The sequence below is a fragment of the Giraffa tippelskirchi genome, chromosome 4, assembly GCF_054371585.1.
Source record: "Giraffa tippelskirchi isolate mGirTip1 chromosome 4, T2T-mGirTip1v1.2.pri, whole genome shotgun sequence".
NCBI lineage: Eukaryota > Metazoa > Chordata > Mammalia > Artiodactyla > Giraffidae > Giraffa > Giraffa tippelskirchi.
The window spans coordinates 182,990,514-183,009,322 of record NC_137278.1 but is presented as its reverse complement, the minus strand read 5'-3'; the positions used below and the strand labels follow the sequence as shown (position 1 = coordinate 183,009,322).

General features: G+C 44.1%; 1 protein-coding gene across 2 annotated transcripts in view; it reads right to left on the bottom strand.

The window, feature by feature from the left end:
• The window catches only part of ST8SIA1 (ST8 alpha-N-acetyl-neuraminide alpha-2,8-sialyltransferase 1), a 171,804-nt gene extending 164,658 nt beyond the window's left edge, over nucleotides 1–7,146 (bottom strand). For both annotated transcript variants that reach the window (XM_081596594.1, XM_081596593.1), the window contains exon 1: nucleotides 6,458–7,146. In XM_081596594.1, the coding sequence (XP_081452720.1) occupies nucleotides 6,458–6,693 (236 nt within the window). In that variant the 5' untranslated portion in view covers nucleotides 6,694–7,146. The remainder of the gene's footprint in view (nucleotides 1–6,457) is intronic.
• Between the last annotated feature and the right edge of the window lie 11,663 nt (nucleotides 7,147–18,809).

The following is an 18,809-nucleotide window of genomic DNA, read 5'->3' as shown; positions in this document are numbered from 1 at the left end:
TTATGCTGTCTCTCTTTAATAGCTCTATTGTCAAGTCATTGGTTGATTATATACATATATGCTTGTCGCACAGGATGACAGCAAGTCTCTTGATGGCAGGGACCAGGGCACATTCATTTTTGTAAAACATGGGTAGTAATGTACCCATTTATATAACGTTCTTAGGAGAATTAAATCAGACAGGATATTTAAAACACTTAACATACCACCTTAGGAAGCATCACTATGAACAAAGCTAGTGGAGGTGATGGAATTCCAGTTGAGCTATTTCAAATCCTGAAAGATGATGCTGTGAAAGTGCTGCACTCAATATGCCAGCAAATCTGGAAAACTCAGCAGTGGCCACAGGACCAGAAAAGGTCAGTTTTCATTCCAATCCCTAAGAAAGGCAATGCCAAAGAATGGTAGAACTACCGCACAATTCCACTCATCTCACAGGCTAGTAAAGTAATGCTCAAAATTCTCCAAGCCAGGCTTCAACAATACGTGAACCGTGAACTTCCAGATATTCAAGCTGGTTCTAGAAAAGGCAAAGGAGCAGAGATCAAATTGCCAACATCCACTGGATCATCGAAAAAGCAAGAGAGTTCCAGAAAAACATCTATTTCTGCTTTATTGACTATGCCAAAGCCTTTGACTGTGTGGATCACAATAAACTGTGGACAATTCTGAAAGAGATGGGAATACCAGACCACCTGACCTGCTTCTTGAGAAACCTGTATGCAAGTCAGGAAGCAACAGTTACAACTGGACATGGAACAACAGACTGGTTCCAAATAGGGAAAGGAGTGCGTCAAGGCTGTATTTTGTCACCCTGCTTATTTAACTTGTATGCAGAGTACATTATGAGAAATGCTGGACTGAATGAAGGACAAGCTGGAATCAAGATTCCTGGGAGAAATATCAACCTCAAATATGCAGCTGACACCACCCTTATGGCAGAAAGTGAAGAAGAACTAAAGAGCCTCTTGATGAAGTGAAAGAGGAGAGTGAAAAAGTTGGCTTAAAGCTCAACATTCAGAAAGCTAAGATCATGGCATCTGGTCCCATCACTTCATGGGAAATAGATGGGGAAACAGTGCAAACAGTGGCAGACCTTATTTCTGGGGGGCTCCAAAATCACTGCAGATGGTGACTTCAGCCATGAAATTAAAAGATGCTTACTCCTTGGAAGGAAAGTTATGACCAACCTAGATATATTAAAAAGCAGAGACATTACTTTGCCAACGAAGATCTGTCTAGTCAAGGCTATGGTTTTTCCAGTGGTCATGTATGGATGTGAGAGTTAGACCATAAAGCAAGCTGAGAACCAAAGAATTGATGCTTTTGAACTGTGGTGTTGAAGAAGACACCTGAGAGTCCCTTGGACTGCAAGGAGATCCAACCAGTCCATCCTAAAGGAGATCAGTCCTGAATATTCATTGGAAGGACTGATGCTGAAGGTGAAACTCTAATATTGTGGCCACCTGATGCGAAGAGCTGACTCACTGGAAAAGACCCTGATGCTGGGAAAGATTGAAGGCAGGAGGAGAAGGGGATGACAAAGGATGAGATGGTTGGATGGCATCACCGACTCAATGGACATGAGTTTAAGTAAACTCTGGGAGTTGGTGATGGACAGGGACGCCTGGCGTGCTGCACTCCATGGGGTCGCAAAGCATCAGACACGACTGAGCAACTGAACTGAACTGAACTGAACATAGTGCCACGCACATAACAAGGGCCTAATAATTCATTGGCTTTGTTGTCACTGTTACCATGTCAGGTGCCAAGAACAAAGCCTTGCACATAAACCCTGAACAGAAGCTTATTTCTGAGGAACAAACACAATGGCTAAGCACCTGACACAAGAGACAAATGCCACTCTCCTCATGCTACCTAAGGACCTCCCAAGTGGCTCTTCGGTAAAGAATCCACCTGCCGATGCAAGAGATGCAGGAAACGCGGGTTCAATTCCTGGATCAGGGAAGATCCCCTGGAGAAGGGAATGGCAACCCACTCTAGTATTCTGGCCTGGGAAATCCCACGGACAGAGGAGCCTGGAGGGCTGCAGTCCACGGGGTCCCAAAGAGTAGGATACGACTGAGCACACAACACAGAACATACTACCTGACTGTTTAATCAGAAGCAGCAAGAGTTGCCTAGAAAGTTTAAGTTTCTATGATAGGGTGAACTGATTTATTTATCTTTCTACGGCTATGTGGATGATAGGGAAACTTTCTGTTTAGCAAAACTCTTAAAGCTTGGTTGCTTGCTTACTGCTCCCCATCCTCCCGGGGATTTGTCAAAGTTCCCCTCTGAGGGGTCAGCACTTAACAAGTTCTAAGCTTGGAGAAGAAAATCACAAAAGTAAGTGGAAGCACAAAAGGCAAAATGGAAACTGAAATTCTGATGCTTATAAACCTAAGCAAACCAACACTTTCTTTTGTCCTCAAGCATTTTACAAGACTTTAAACCATCACATTCTTTCCTCATATGTGTTTGTCAGTCACCACCCAGGAGGAGGTAAGCTGTCGCAGAGAAAGCAGCTGTCCATCCTGTCCACTGTTATCCTCAAGGGCCTAACTCATATCTGTGGCACTGTAGTCACTCATTAAATATGGATTGACCGACTGGCTGCAATTATTTGCATGCGTGTATATATGAATATGGGCTTCCCCGGTGGCTCAGTGGTAAAGAATCACCTGCAATGCAGGAGCCACAGGAGCTGTGGGTTCGATCCCTGGGTCAGGAAGATCCCCTGGAGGAGGGCATGGCAACCCACTCCAGTATTCTCGCCTGGAGAAACCCGGAGGAGCCTAGTGGGCTACAGTTCACAGCGTCACAAAGACTTAGCGTGCATGCATACATATATGAATATATGTATTTATGTCAATACATATACATACATCATTCCATGGTTTAGGGGTAAACATATATATATCCCCACACATAAGTGTACATTGTACATTTATGTACATGTGTTTGTATTTGTGCAGAAGATATGTCAGACTGGAAAACACAGATACCTGTTTGCCAAAGTTGTGTCTCCTTAACACAACAAAGGCTTCTGGCTGACCTGTTTCATATTTAACAAATATATGACAAACCTCGTAGCTCACAAGGCTTCCCTCATAGCTCAGTTAGTAAAGAATCTGTCTGCAATCCAGGAGACACCGGTTTGATTTCAGGGTCAGGAAGATACCCTGGAGGAGGAAATGGCAATCCATTCCAGTATTCTTGCCTGGAGAATCCCATGGACAGAGGAGCCTGGCAGGCTACAGTCCACAGGGTCGCAAGAGTCAAACATGACTTAGCGACTAAACCACCACCACATGACAAACTTAGTGTATTAAGAAGTAGAGACATCACTCTGCCAACAAAGGTCCGTCTAGTCAAAGCTATGGTTTTCCAGTAGTCATGTATGGATGTGAGAGCTGGACCATAAAGAAGGATAAGCGCCAAAGAATTGATGCTTTTGAACTGTGGTGCTGGAAAAGACTCTTGAGAGTCCCTGGACAGCAAGGAGATCAAACCAGTCAATCCTGAAGGAAATTAATCCTGAATATTCATTGGAAGGACTGATGCTGAAGCTGAAACTCCAATACTTTGGCCACTTGATGTGAAGAACTGACTTATTGGAAAGACCCTGATGCTGGGAAAGATTGAGGGCAGGAGGAGAAGGGGACAACAGAGGATGAGATGGTTGGACGGCATCACCGACTCAACAGACATGAATTTGAACAAACTCCGGGAGATGGTGATGGACAGGGAGGCCTGGTGTGCTGCAGTCCTTGGGGTCACAAAGAGTCAGACACGACTGAGCGACTGAACAACACCACTACTATCCACGTACTAACGATCCAGATGTTAAAAAATCAATTAAACATTCAGAGTTAAAAAAAAAAAAAGACTTAACAAACAATGATACTTTGACTATCTTTCAAAATCCTCCTCCCTGTTTATTAGCTTCAGTGTAAAGCATCAGAGGGCAGTGGGGGGGGGGGTATAAGGACCAATAATGATTCTTTGCAAATCTGCCAGGTGAAACATTCCAAATTCTTTTGGCCTGGCCAAGTGTCCTTATTTAAGCTGTAACATATACAACTTACAATTTACAATTTATAACAACCGGAATGATACTATTGACTGGTTATATGTACCAGACACTGGGCAGTCAGTGTTTTTTTCCCTATTTAAACTTTACACCAACTCTGCAAGGTAGATGTTATTATCTCTATTTACTCATAATAAAACTAAAACTCAAAAAGATAGAGTAATTTGCTGAAGATACTCTGCTGTTTACCTAGTCTTGGCAGTCTATAAACTCAGGATTCGACTCTGAAGCCCAAACTCTTTTTCAGCCTGCCAGGTTCTTCTCTCCATGGGATTCTCCAGCAAGAATACTGGAGTGAGTTGCCATTCCCTTCTCCAGGGGATCTTCCTGACCCAGGGATCGAACCCGGGTCTCCTGCATTGCAGGTAGATTCTTTACTGCCTGAGTCAAGCAGCCTGCATTCAACGGTACCTCTTACACGGTTTTATAAACACTAACTTTGAGGGATATGTGTTCATGTAGTTTTTACTTGTTTTCATTTTTCAGTCGCTAAGTCGTGTCCGATTCTTTGCGACCCCATGGACTGTAGCATGCCAGACTTCCCTGTCCTTCACTATCTCCCTGAGTCTGCTCAGATTCATATGGATTTTCATAAGTAATTCTCTGCATAGAGAGACTAGCCCACATGCCAGCCAAGCACACTGAAGATCACCCCAGGCTACAGACAGCAAGAGGCAAGTGTGTCTCAGGAACAACCCACCTGGGCTTCTCACAAAATGAAGCATTTTCCTCTTGACCATGTCCTCCAAAAGAAATCGAGTCTCTAACAGAGCTTCATTCTTGCTCCTCCTATACAAAAAATGGACTCATTCATTGCAAACGAATGGGAAGTTCTGAACTCATTTCCTTATATTACTTGAAATGAAAAGCGGTTACTGTCTTTAGAGCAAAGAACTCCTGCATGCTACACCCTTTGAGTAGAACAATCAATACGGAGAAGGTGAGAGAAAATGAGCCCTTATATATTTTTAAGGGGAGTGGGGTTATTCTTAAACTTAATGATAGCAGAATTCTAAAGAGAGCAAAGGACATTCCCAGTTTAGAGAATTCTGCTGCCTTTCCCTGCAAGGATTGGCTGTTACCTCTTTGACCTTCTTTCCAGGAGTAGGCCTGAGAAAGGGAGGGAAACCATATGTTTTCAAAGTCTGTTTGTTTTCTTTCTTAATTTACAGATGTTTCTGACCATTTGTAACAGCTGTGAAACTGTTTCAGTTGGCTCTCACCTGGCCCTATACTCCTTTGCTCCACAGAGGAAAGCACTGTCTACCCCCTCCATACCCCCAGACTGCAACCATCACAGGAACAGCCAAGCACAGCATCTTCAGCTGAAGGGACTGAAGGTGAAAGGGGTCCCTTACAGTGAGAGAAGCACCAGGGTGTCCCTTCAACATGACCAGGAGGACCAAGAAGAAGCAGAGGGAAGCAGCTCTGTCTCACCTCCAGTCTTACCGCACAGTCCCTCCTGCCAAGAACTCATTTTTAGACCCTTAACCTGGATGTCCCAGAGAGGAAGGGAAACTTCGACCTCTGAGTGATCCTAAGAGTTCTGATTTCCAAGCTGGTTTTAGTTTTCTGTGTTTTCTGATTTCAACTCCCTGCCTAAAAGCACCTCTCCCGGTCACCGGAAGACAGCCACCGTGTAAGCCGAGCAAAATTGCTTTATGTGACAAAAATTCCAGCTCTGACCCCACAAAGGTACATGACCTTGGGGGAAATTAACTCCTCCTTCTGAAGATTTAGCTTGTGGGGGGGGTACAATAAGGATATAATATCCATTACCAGAAAGCTGATAAAGCCCCAATAAAAATCACCAGTCCCTGACTTTTTAGCAGATAGGGTTATCAACGAGTGTCCTGTGTTTATTATGGGGTCACCACACAGAGCAGCGGAGCCAGGCTGGGTGTCCATGTTTTCACTGTCCACGACTCCCTCGTTAGTGGCTTCTCTTACCAACCATTCACCAAACCCCAGGAAGACGCCTGGTACCTGCTTCTAGTTCCCCACTGCTCTGAACTTCTACAGAGCCCGAGATACATTCTCATTAAGTTCAAGGGACAAAGTTAGCCTAGATTCTTCTTCCCCTCGGTCATCGGCAAATCGCTGACTACCACTCAGGCTTGGGAAGAAAGGCGAAAAGACTTTCCATGGCCAGGGCAGGTGTCCGCACATCTCTCGGGGTTCAGGGCTAGGGAAGGGCCCCCTGACTACCGTCTTCAGGTTGGGGAACGGCAAAGAAAGGGAGGAGGATAAGAAGATCGGGATGAAAGGGCCGCTGCGAGGCAGTCCTCGCCGGTGACCCTGTCCTCGGCGCCCGGGAGAGAAAAGGACATGAGTGGGGTGGAGCCGCGAAGGCAGGAGTACCTGAAGATTCCGGCCGCCGTCCGATTCCTCCTCCACGCAGTGCCCTGTTGCAGGACTCCTTGCACGATCTCCTTCTCGTCCGGCAGCCGATAGACAGGGAAGACATAGAGCCAACAGAGGACCACAACGCAGAGCGCACTGGCTCCCACCGGCAGCCGGGTCCGCGGGAACTTCCACGCCAGGACGGCCATGGCCCCTCTCGATGTGTGTCGCCGGGCCCGCCCGCAAGGGCTCATCGCAGCCCCGGGGTCCCGGGGTGGGGGTGGGGGGCGAGGGCCGGAGCCTCAGCACCAGGCTAGGCGCAGCGACAGCGGAGGGTCCCCCCACCGCCGGCCCCCCATGCACACACACCTTCCGCTTTCTTGCACGCACTCGGACGCCCGCTCCTTGGGCGCCCAGGACCCCAAAGGTCAGCGCAAAGATTTTTTCTTCCAATGCAACTTTTCCAAGGATGTCTTGCTAGGGGAAGTGGCCGGGGAGCAAGTCACGAGCTACGGCCATGGTCGCTTCTCCCTGCAGAAGGCGGGCGCCGGGGTCTCCGAGAGCGCCGGGGGGAGGCGGCGGGGTGTCGCTCCTGCCGGTTCTGCAGCATCACCGTCGCCCTCGGCGTGGGTCCGGGGAGAGGCTCGGCTCCCTCCCAGACATCTGGCCCGCGGCGTCCCCTTCCCAGCGATGCTCCTGCGCCCTTCGCCGCCTCTCCCCGCCTCCCGCGCTGCTGCGCCGCCAGCCCGCCCCCCCCCCTCCCGCCCCACGCCGCCCCCTAGACGCGCCAAGTCCTTGGAAATTTCCACGGCGGCCGGGACCGCTAGCCCGCCCCGGGCTTCTCCTCCTGGCTTGCCAGGACCCCCGCTCCCCACCCCTCCCGGAGAAGAAAAGAACTCGCTCTCATCAGTGAATTCAGCGGCGCGCCGCAGCCTTCCGCGGCGCCCGGGACTTCGCAGACACACGCTCGGGGATTGGTGGAAATCAAGGTCTCCCTCCTTCCCCCACCCGCGAAATTGCCTCCTTTGACCCGTTCAGATCCGCGACGCTCGGCTGGAGAGCGAACCCCCCTCTCCCGCTCTGGTCCCTCCGGAGGTAGAGGCAAACAATAAAATAAAAACAGTAAATAATAACCCCCTTCCCCCCAAAATGTATATATTCAAATCCCTGAGCGTGGCCGAGGCTGGCGGATAGCCTGACCCTCCGACACGCAGCCGGCTCGCCGAGGCTGTCACCCCGCCGCCGTCACCCTCGGCTCTCTCTAACTGGTTGGTTATTAATCCGCAGTGAGGCGCGAGGAGGTCGGCGGAGACTGAGTCCTTGCTGGGCCGCCACCCCATTCCCCGGTCCTGGAGCCGCGGCTCCAGCGGTCCCCGTGCGCGCGTGCAGGCGGGCACACACGCTCGCGGGCCTGCGCGCGCGCGCGCACGAGGGGGTGCTTGCACCCCGGGGTCCTCCGCCTCGCCTCCGCCCTGCGGGGAAAGGCGCTGCTGCATCCAGATGTGAGGGCGGCTGGTGGCCGAGCAAGCCGGCCTCGAGATGTGACAATGCCTTGGAGGCACGGTCGCCTTCTCTCCCTGTTAGACGACAGGGCCGTCTGTTACTCGACGTCTTTCTAGCTCCACCGACCAGCTTATCGCAACCCCAACCTTGGAGAAGCGCCACCCGCCTGGGTCGGCGGAGTCCAGAGACCCATAGTGTCTGCTACCACTGGCGGCCGGGCGAATAGCGCGGCTACCTCCTAGCGGTTGCCTGTTCTGTTTGCTTAAGCATCGCGTCAAGCATGAAGTGTGCAGGGACAAAGAAATCCCGCAGCCTGCTAACAGGGTCACCTTCGTCGTCAGGAGACCACAATTTAAGGCCATAGCTTCAGCTGCTCAAGCCCACTTTGGCTACCGCGTCCCTCAAATCTACAATAACTGTTAGGTGGCCTGATGCATCTTTATCTACTGAGAGAAGGGACTTGAGAAGTTGATGCAAAGTTATTTCTCAAAAATCACCACCAAAGTTTCATCCTCCCTCCAAGCCCCACTGCCCTCCGCCTGCAGGCATGCCCCAGAAATCCCTCCTACTTACTTTAGGCAAATCAAGAGAGACAAAGAAGCGTGAAATCCCAAAGTTAGATCTTACGCGGTGGAGCCTAATCCAGAGTCTTTGAAATGATGATTACCTGAAGTCCGGCAAAGTACCCCCACCCACCTTCTTCTGCTCTGGGAAGGGGATTCGGGGAACGGGGGAGGTCCAAGGGGACAGGGAAATGTGTCCCATAGTTGCCAGACTGGATAGATCATATGCCTCCTTTGTTCCAGTGATTTAAATTGAACCCAGACTATCCCAATTTCTCTTTTATCCCCCCTAGTCCAAGGGGTACGCCTATTCCAATTTAAGGGCTACAAATCAATAGCACAGTGACCACAAATATGGTATGGTTATGAAGGGGCTGTGTGAATGTTTCCCTATTTAACATCATTAAAAAATGCAGCAAAGTTGTGCCTTAAACTGAGGCACTTCTGTGATGCAGTGTGCTGTTTTTCCTTCTTCTGAAAACTAAGATTCTATTTCCCTACAATCCAGCCTCATTGCCTGCTTCTCTGGAGCATGAACACTGAATCTAGGCAGACCATTGCCCGTCCCCCTTCCAAGTCACACAGGCATCCCTTTTGTCACTGTGTTTTGTGGTCCCTGTAATTCTCGAATGGGATATCTTTTTTTCTCGCTGCATACAAATACAGTGCATCATGGAAGGCCAGTCCAAGGAGCTCTGGATTTCTCCCTCTGTGTTCCCAGATCACCTAAAACACAGACTTCGTGAGTAAGAACTCAATAAACATTTCTGATTTCTGCTTCTGTTCCCTTTGACCTCTTGATCTGAATGTCTGTAGCGCTGCCTGTCTCTGACAGATGATTAAACATTTAGATGTGTCATGTTGTGTTGCTAGCATTTTTCATATGTAGCTTTGTCTCAGCAACGGGGCAGTAAGAATGTTGGGTATCATGTATCAAATAACAAGCCTATGCTTTTCATCCAAAGGAGGATCAATGTGTGGGGAAGAGCAGGAACAATATTTTATGTTTTTTTCATATTCCTCCAGGTGCCATCTCAGGCTTGAACACATACATACTCAACAAACAATAGTTGCTTGATTACTTTCTTGATAAATCTGAGCATCTCAAATTTATTCTGGCTGTTGCTAAGGCAGCACTGTTTAAGGAAAGGTATAAAACCCCATGTTTAATGTTTTAAATAAAATATTTTACCTGATATTTAGCTCTTTGGCTTATATGACTTTTAGTAGGCAGTTAAGGTGTTGTTTTATAGTTCTGCATCTGAGTACACACAAGTGGGGTTTGCTCTATAAATGTCTTTTACTGGACCAGTAAACACCGTGGGCAAAACTACCCGATATCATAAGTAAACTTGATGGGTAGCACTTTTGTGACATTGGAGTTGTGAAAGCTGATCTGAGATACATCCATCACAGAACTGAAGCCATGGAGAAGAGAGAGAAAAAGAGTCCCTCTCATTGAACTGTCAAAAGAGACCAAAATGAAGAAAGATGATCAGAGTGAATGGATCAGCTTGGACCCACAAGTTAGCTTGGACGCTAATGGTGTGTAGAGAAATATTAATAGTTACATAGAAGTATCTCATTAGAAGATTAAAAATTCAAAAATGTCATCCTTTCTTCAGTATCCTCTCAAGTTCTTGTTGTCAGAATGACTTGGAATGAAGAGATAAAAGCCAAAAACATCCCCTTTTCACAACCAGTTACAATACTGAAGTAAATAGGGTTGTAGTGTGAGAAAGACTCTGAATAAATGCATTTGCTTATCTTCACTCCCTCTTGTGACCCCACTAAAAGGAATAAAAGGAATAAAAGAGAAATAAACTCAAAAAAACAAGAGAAAAGGAAAGGATGCATAAGCAGAAAAATGATGTCAAGAAGTTCACAAGCGGGTAAGCAATTGAAGAGTGATAACTGATTTATCAGAATGGGGAAAACTCTGGGCCTTCAAGTGATATTGTGTGTGTAGGCACACAGGATGGGGCAGTATAGATTGAAGCCAACAAGAGTCAAACTAATTGGCACGATGGAGTTCTTCAAAGGCGCAGAAAATAGAAGTACCTATTACCTCTGAAGATGGAAGTAATGTGTGAAAGAAAATAAGAGGTTTGTTTGAAAGTCTTTAGAAGGAAGTAATGTCTCTAGGAACAGTCGTGTCCTCTAGCCTGGCTTAACGTAAGAGATCAGCTTTCTAGAGAGACTGACCAGCACAAAGAAGAAGACCAACTGATTGTGATACATGCAGGAGGTCTCCATCCAAACAGCCATATCCCTACCTCATACCCTGTGGTGAATCCCATCAGTAGATAAGGTCGACTCACACAGACCCACTGGCTTCTTTGTTAGGCTTCAATCTTAAATAAGAGTGGGGAGTCAAGGATCTAGAAAAATGCAAAAAAAAAAAAAAAAAATCAACCCAGAGTGGGGAAATCTCCAATAAAAACCATAATAAAATCTTCACAGGGTTAAGAGACAATCCATGAAGTGAGGGGAAAAAAAAGCATATTCAGATGACCAGATTAAAAACATGGTAAACACACACACACACACAAAGTTCATAGAAGAGTTGAAACACAAAATTGAAGAAGTCTCCCAGAGAGTAGATCAAAATGATAAAAGAGAGAAAAAAAGAACAGACTCAAGCAGAAAAATAAGCATCCAAAATAATAGGAATGGAAGAGAAAAAAACTAGGAGAAAATTTTCAAAGACATACTTAAAAAGTCCTAATATTAGAGTCCATCAAGGACTCAACATAAGGAATAAAAAAGACCCACAACAAAGGATATATGACAGTGAAATTTTAGAAAGCAAGAAGGAAAAATTTGTGAAAGATTTTTTTTTAACACAAAAGACTAGAAATGATGATGGCATTAGATTTATCAAAAACAGCATTAGAAACAAGAAGGAAATGGGATTAGGTCATCAAAATTCTTAAGAAAATTTTTTATAGCCTCAAGTTCTCTGTAGAGTCAACATATGACTCAAACCTGAAGGTAGAATAGAATTTTCAAATGCAGATTTCAAATTTTCAAAAGTTTTAAAAATTTTACTCCTGGGCACTCTTTCCTGCGAAGATACAGGAAAGAGTCCACTAAAATAAGTTCACCAAGAAAAAAATGAATTAGGGATCCAGAAATCCAAGGTTCTCATACAAGAGGGGAACAAAGGGAATTCCTAGGGAAATAGCCTCAGATCAGAAGAACAATTAATAACTTCTGGTTTTAGCTCAAAAGTAACTTGGAAGTTGTAACTCCCATCCTTCCCAGAAAGCTGAACAAGCTCTAAATCAACTTCTCTTACACCATCAGAGAACTGAGGTCCCAAGGCAAACCACCAGTCTGGAGACACAGGCAGATCCAAAGCCAGAGCTGAGATCTGTTTATTATAGAAGATGTGGAGCCCAAAACTGGTAGGAACAAAGCATTATAATTTTGGAATTTCTGGAAATTGAATGTGGACTAGTAAGAGTCAGAAACTCCTAGGAGTAATAATGAGGTGGGTCCCTAATTTGTAAATATTAACTCCAGGAATCCCACCAAGCTCTCAGGATGAAAAACTGAGAAAGATCCTTTTAAGGCTCTGGTAGGGGTAGAGAAGAGTAACCATTGTATAGCAAAGTCCTATCATATCTCTATCCCATCTAGAGGAAGAGCACTTCTCCCATTTTAACCCACAGGTATCTTCCTGGCTCAATTAAGCTGAGAAAACAAAACTATGTAACATTTGTGAAGTTCACAGCCCAGGGACACAGGTCTTTGATCATAATATCATGGAACATTTGCCCTCTTTCATACCTTGTGCTGTGCTGTGCTTAGTTGCTTAGTCATGTCCGACTCTTTATGACCCCATGGACTGTAACCCACCAGGCTCCTCTGTCCATGGGAATTCCCCTGGCAAGAATACAGGAGTGGATTGTGATGCCCTCCTCCAAGGGATCTTCCCAACCCAGGGATCAAACCCAGGACTCCTGCACTCCAGGCACATTCTTTACCATCTGAGCCACCAGGGAAGCCCAAGAATACTGAAGCGGGTAGCCTATCCCTTCTCCAGGAGATCTTCCCCACCCAGGAATTGAACAGCAGGCTCTTGCACTGTAGGCAGATTCTTTACCAGCCGAGCTACCAGGGAAGCCTCTTCTACCCCTTACCACCAGACTAATAAGTTTCTAAGCAGATGATATAGCTGAAAAGTTACAAGATGCCGATTCTCTCTGAGGAAAGCACTTAGGGGAAGCCCCAAGTCAACAGATGAGTTAAAATAAGTGATGTTAGAGCAATTTGAAGCCTATGGCACTTTGGAGCTATTACAAACATTAAACATGGGCAAAAATTCAGCCAAATTATCACAAAACTTTACACTAAAGGCCTAATTATGTCTGTTCTTATTACTCAATACATCATGTCTGGCTTTCAACAAAAAATAATAAGGCAAGACAATTATACATTATATATTACAAGACAAGAAAAGAAAAAACAGCACGAAAAACAAAGCAAGCATCAGAACCAGACCCAGCAAAGAACATATGGCCCAAGTGTAGGAATTATCAGAGAATTTAAAATCATAGTGATTAAGATATTAAAAGCTTTAATGAAAAAGGTAAATAGCACACAAGACCAGTGGCTAATGTAAGATGAGCAATAGAACCTCTAAGCAAGGATCAAATGGAAATGCTGGAAAACAAAAACACTATAATGGAAATAAAAAATATATTTGATGAGCTTATCAGTACTGCATATAGCTAAGGAGAGAATCAGCAAGCTAGAAGACAAGTCTAAGTAAATTCCCAAACTAAAATGTGGGATAGAAAATAGTTAATTCAAAAGGTGTTAAATAGGCATTTCCTGGAGGATGACCAAGATTAAGGAGTAGGAAGATCGAGTTCATCTTCCACAGGCAGACCAAAATTAAAACTATGTACAATATATTATTTAGTTCAGTTCAGTCACTCAGTCATGTCTAACTCTTTGCAACCCCATGGTAATCGTATATATATACATATAATTACCTTTATATACAATACACTTTTGATGAGAAAGACCAGAAAACTAGCAGAAAAGATATTCTACAACTAAAGCTATAATGAGGGAACCACAAAAGGGTGGGCAGAAAGGGTAGAGACATGATATAGCCAAGACCCATACTTTTAAATGGGTAACCCACAAATGAGAGGATAATTACAATTTCAGAGGTTCTTCCCAAGGAACAAGGGGAAGACCTCACTAGCCTGGGGGTCTTGCACTGGGAAGATGAGGCCCCAGCACATTTGGCTTTGAAAGTCAATGGGTCTCACTCTTGGGAAGGGAGATCCAGAGGGGTGTGGGAAATAGAGACTTCACTTTTAAAGAATTCACACAAAGTCTCAAATGGTTGAGGACACAGGTCAGAGGCAATAATGTGAAAGGAGACTGGGACAGACTCACTTCTGCTTTTGGAGAGCCTCCCAGAGAGGCAAAAACTGGAGCTCACGCTGGGGACAAGGACACTGGTAACAGTAACTTGCGGAAGCTTGTTCTACCGTGGGAAAAATGTTGCTGGAAATCACCGTTTTGAAATATTTCCTTTAGCTTTTTCATGCCAGAACCTGGCCCCGCCTATCGCACTGTTGGCACCAGCACTGGATCTCCTATGGCCAAGAAACTAGGCAGGTAGGGACACAGACCCACCACCAACAGGCAGATACCAGCCTCAGGACTGTGGGAGCCCTGCAGTCTGCCATGTAAGGACACAACCCAGCCACCACTAGGCCAACACCAGCTCTGGGACACCTTGGACACCTCAGCTGCTCACCCTAGGATCTGACCTCACCCACCAGAAAGGCAGCACAAGCTTTGAGACACTCCTGATCTCACAGTAAGAAGTGTTAGGAACTAGCCCCACTGACTAGAGGGCCAGCACCAGCTCCAGGACCCTCACAGCCTTGCAACCAGAGACCCTAGAACCTGGCTCTGCCTGCGAGCAGATCAACACCAGCTCCAAAACACCTTGAACTCCTTATCCAGCTGCCTTGGGATCCAACAGCTTTGGGACATCGCTAACACCACATTCAGCTGTATCAAGAACTGGATCCATCCACCACCAGGACAAAATTAAATCCAGGCTCCCCGGTCCCACAGCTTCTGCCACAGAACCCAGCTCCAACCACCAGTGGGCCAGCACTAGTTCTGAGACACAATAGGGCTCTGTAGCAAGCCACCTTGTGATCTGGCACCAACTTCTACATAAGACAAGGCCTGGCAATCAAGTGGACCAAGGGCCAGCCACACTTAGCAGACTGTTCACAGTAGTGAGCCTGTGACAGCAGAGGGACACACACAGACCACATAGGGAGCACCACTGGAGCGTACAGTTCTGATGATCAGAGGGGAGTACACTGTCGGATGCATAGGATGTCTCCCCCTCTCCCAAAAACAAGCATCTTCTCCAAAGTTGGGAAACAGCCAACCTATCATATACATAGAAATAAAAACAGCAAAGTAGGCAAAATGAGGCAACATAAGAATATGTTCCAAAATAAGGAACAAGATAAAATCCCTGGCGAATTAAGTAAAGTGATGATGACGATGAGAAATCTACCCAATGAAGAGCATAAGGTAATAATCACTGTTGGTTGTTGTTGGTTGTTCAGTCACTAAATTGTGTCCAACTCTTTGCAACCGCGTGGGCCACAGCATGCCAGGTTCCTCTGCCCATGGAGATTTCCAGGCAAGAATACTGGAGTGGATTGCATTTCCTTCTCCAAGGGATCCTCCCACATCAGATATTGAACCCATGCCTCCTGCATTGACAGGCAGAGTCTTTACCACTGAGCCACTGAAGCTGTTCAAAGAACTTGGAAGAAAATTAGATGAACAGAGAAGCTGAAAGTTTTTAACAGAGTTAAAAATATAAAGAGAAAACAAAAAGAAATAAAGAATATAATAACTGAAATAAAAAGTACACTAGAAGGAATCAACAGTAGATTAGATGATACAGAGGAAGGTATCAACTAGATGGAAGAGAGTAGTGGAAATCACTGAAGCTGAACAGAAAAAAGAATAAAAAAGAAACGAGGACAGTTTAATAGAACTCAAGGACAACATCAAGCAGTCTAACATTCATATTATTGAAGTAGATAAAGGGGCTGAGAATATATTTGAAGACATAATAACTGAAAATTTTCCTAACATGGGGAAGAAATATACAGGTCCAATAAGCACAGAGAGTCCCAAAGAGGACTGCACCAAGGCATATTGTAATTAAAATCGCAAAAGTTAAAGCCAAGGGAGAATATTAAAAGCAGCCAGGTAAAAACAGTAAGTTATATACAAAGGAGCTTTGCTAAGGCTATCAGCTGACTTATCAACAGAAACTTGCAGGTGAGAAGGGAGTGACAGGATATATTTAAAATGGTGAAAGGGAAAAACCTACAACTGAAAATACTCTGGTTGGCAAGGCTTTCATTCAGATTGGATGGTGAGATCACAAGTTTTACAAACAAGCCAAAGTTAAAAGAGGTCAGCACCACCCAACCAGCTTTACAGGAAATGTTCAAAGAGACTTTTCTGAGAAAAGAAGAGAAAGCCAAAATTAGAAATATGAAAATTACAAGAAGAAAAAACTCACTTGTAAAGGCAAATATGTAGGAAAGTTAGTGAATCAGCCACCTATAAAGCTGGTAGGAAGATCAAAAGGCGAAAGTAGTAAAAAGTATCTATCTCCACAACAAGTAGTTAAGAACAACAAGGTGGAAAATATGATGTCAAAAACAGTGAAAGTGGGGGAGGAAATAAAAATATGGGATTTTTAAAATGCATTTGAACTTAAGAGATCAGGAACTTAATCACACATATGTAGAGATTGCTGTATATAAACCTCATGGTAACCACAACCCAAAAATCTATATTAGATACACACACACAAAAAAAATCCCAAAAATAGAAAGGAAGGAACTTGAACATAAACTAAAGCTAGTCATCAAGTCACAAGGGAAGACAGGAAAGGAGAAAGAAATGAATGAAAAAGAGCTACAAAAACAAAGCCAAAGCAAATAAAAAAATTGCAAAAGTATGTACCTTTCAATAATTTCTTTAAATTTTAATAGGCTAGATGTTCTAATCAAAAGACACAGAATGGATGAATAGATACAAAGACAAGATACACACATACGTATGCTGCCTAAAAGAGACTTACTTCAGATCTAAAGACAAATGCAGACTGAAAGTGAGGGGATGGGGGAAACTATATAACGCAAATAGAAATCAAAAGAAACCTGGGGTAGCAATCTTATATAAGACAAAATAGACTATAAAACAAACACTGTAATAAGAGACAAAGAAGGCCATTGTGTAATGATCAAAGGATCAACCCAAGGAGATAATAGAATTATAAATGTATAGGCACTCAACATAGAAGCACCTAAATATATAAAGCAAATATTAACAAGCATAAAGGGAGAAATCAACAGCAACACAACAATAGTGGAGGACTTTACCACTCCATTAATGGACAGATCATTCAAACAGAAAATAATAAGGAAACACAAGGCTTAAATGACACTTTAGACCAGAAGAACTTTACATATATATAAAACATTCCATCCAAAAAGCAGCAGAGCACGCAATATTTTCTAGTGCATGTGGAGTAGTCTCCAGTATAGATCATATGCTACAACGCTAAACAAGTCTCAGTGAATGGAAAGAAACTGAAATCATATCAAGAATCTTGGGACTTCCTTGGTGGTTCAGTGGTTAAGATTCAGTGTTTCTAACACACGGGAAATGGGTTCAATCCTGGTCAGGGAGCTTATATTCCACATGCTGCGTGGCAAAAAAAAAAAAGAAAAAAAAAATTTTCTGACAATTTTATGTCACAAGAAATTACCTACAAGGGAAAAAGAAATGTAAAAAACACAAGTATATGGAGGCTGAACAATATGCAACTAAACAACAAATGGATTAAACCAAAGACGAAAGAACATTCTGGGGGCAAATGAAAATTAAAACACAATAATGTAAAATATAAGAGATGCAGCAAAAGTAGTTTTAACACGAAAGTTTATAGCAATACAAGCTTACCTCAGGAAATAAAAAAAAATGTCAAATAAAAATCAAATCATATACCTAAAGGAACTGGAAAAAGAACAAACAAAACCCAAAGTTGATAAGTGGAAATAAAGCATAAAGATCAGAGAAGAAATGGTGAAATAGAGACCAAAGAAATAGAAAAGATCAATGAAACCAAATGCTTCTTCTTTGAAAAGATAAAATTATAAACTTTTAGCCTAGACTCATCAAGAAAAAGAAAGAGAAGGCCTGAATAAATAAAATCAGAAATGAAAGAAGTTAGAACCAGTACCACAGAAATATTACTAAGGATCATAAGAGATTACTGCATTGAACTATATACTAATAAAATGGACAATCTGGAAGAAATGGACAAATACCTAGAAATGTACACTCTCCCAAGACTGAACCAGGAAGGAATAGAAAATATGAAGAAACAAATTATAAGTAATGAAATTGAATCAGTAGGAAAACAAAAAACAAAAAAAACTCCCAACAAACAAAATCCAGGACCAGACAGCTTTGCAGGTGAATTCTGTCAAACATTCAGAGATTTAACAGTGATGCTTCTCAAATTGTTCCAAAAAATTACAGAGGGAGGAATGCTTCCAAACTCATTCTAATGAGGCCAGCATCATCCTGCTACCAAAACCAGACAGTCACTCAAGTCATGTCCGACTCTTTGTGACCCCATGGACTGCAGCACGCCAGGCTTCCCTGTCCATCACCATCTCATGGAGCCTGCTCAAACTCATGTCCATCAAGTCGGTGATGCCATCCAACCATCTCATCCTCTATCGTCTCCTTCTCCTCCTGCCTTCAATCTTTCCCAGCATCAGGATCTTTTCCAATGGTCAGTTTTTCGCATCAGGTGGCCAAAGTATTGGAGTTTCAGCTTCAGCATCAGTCCTTCCAATGAATATTCAGGACTGATTTCCTTTAGGATTGACTGGTTTGATCTCCTTGCAGTCCAAGGGACTCTCAAGAGTCTTCTCCAATACCACAGTTCAAAAGCATCAATTTTTCAGTGCTCAGCTTTCTTTATAGTTCAACTCTCACATCCATACATGACTACTGGAAAAACCGTAGCCTTGACTAGATGGGCCTTTCATTGGCAAAGTAATGTCTCTGCTTTTTAATGCACTGTCTAGGTCGGTCATAGATTTTATTCTAAGGAGCAAGCGTCTTTTAATTTAGTGGCTACAGTCACCATCTGCAGTGATTTTGGAGCCCCCCAAAATAAAGTCTGTCACTGTTTCCAT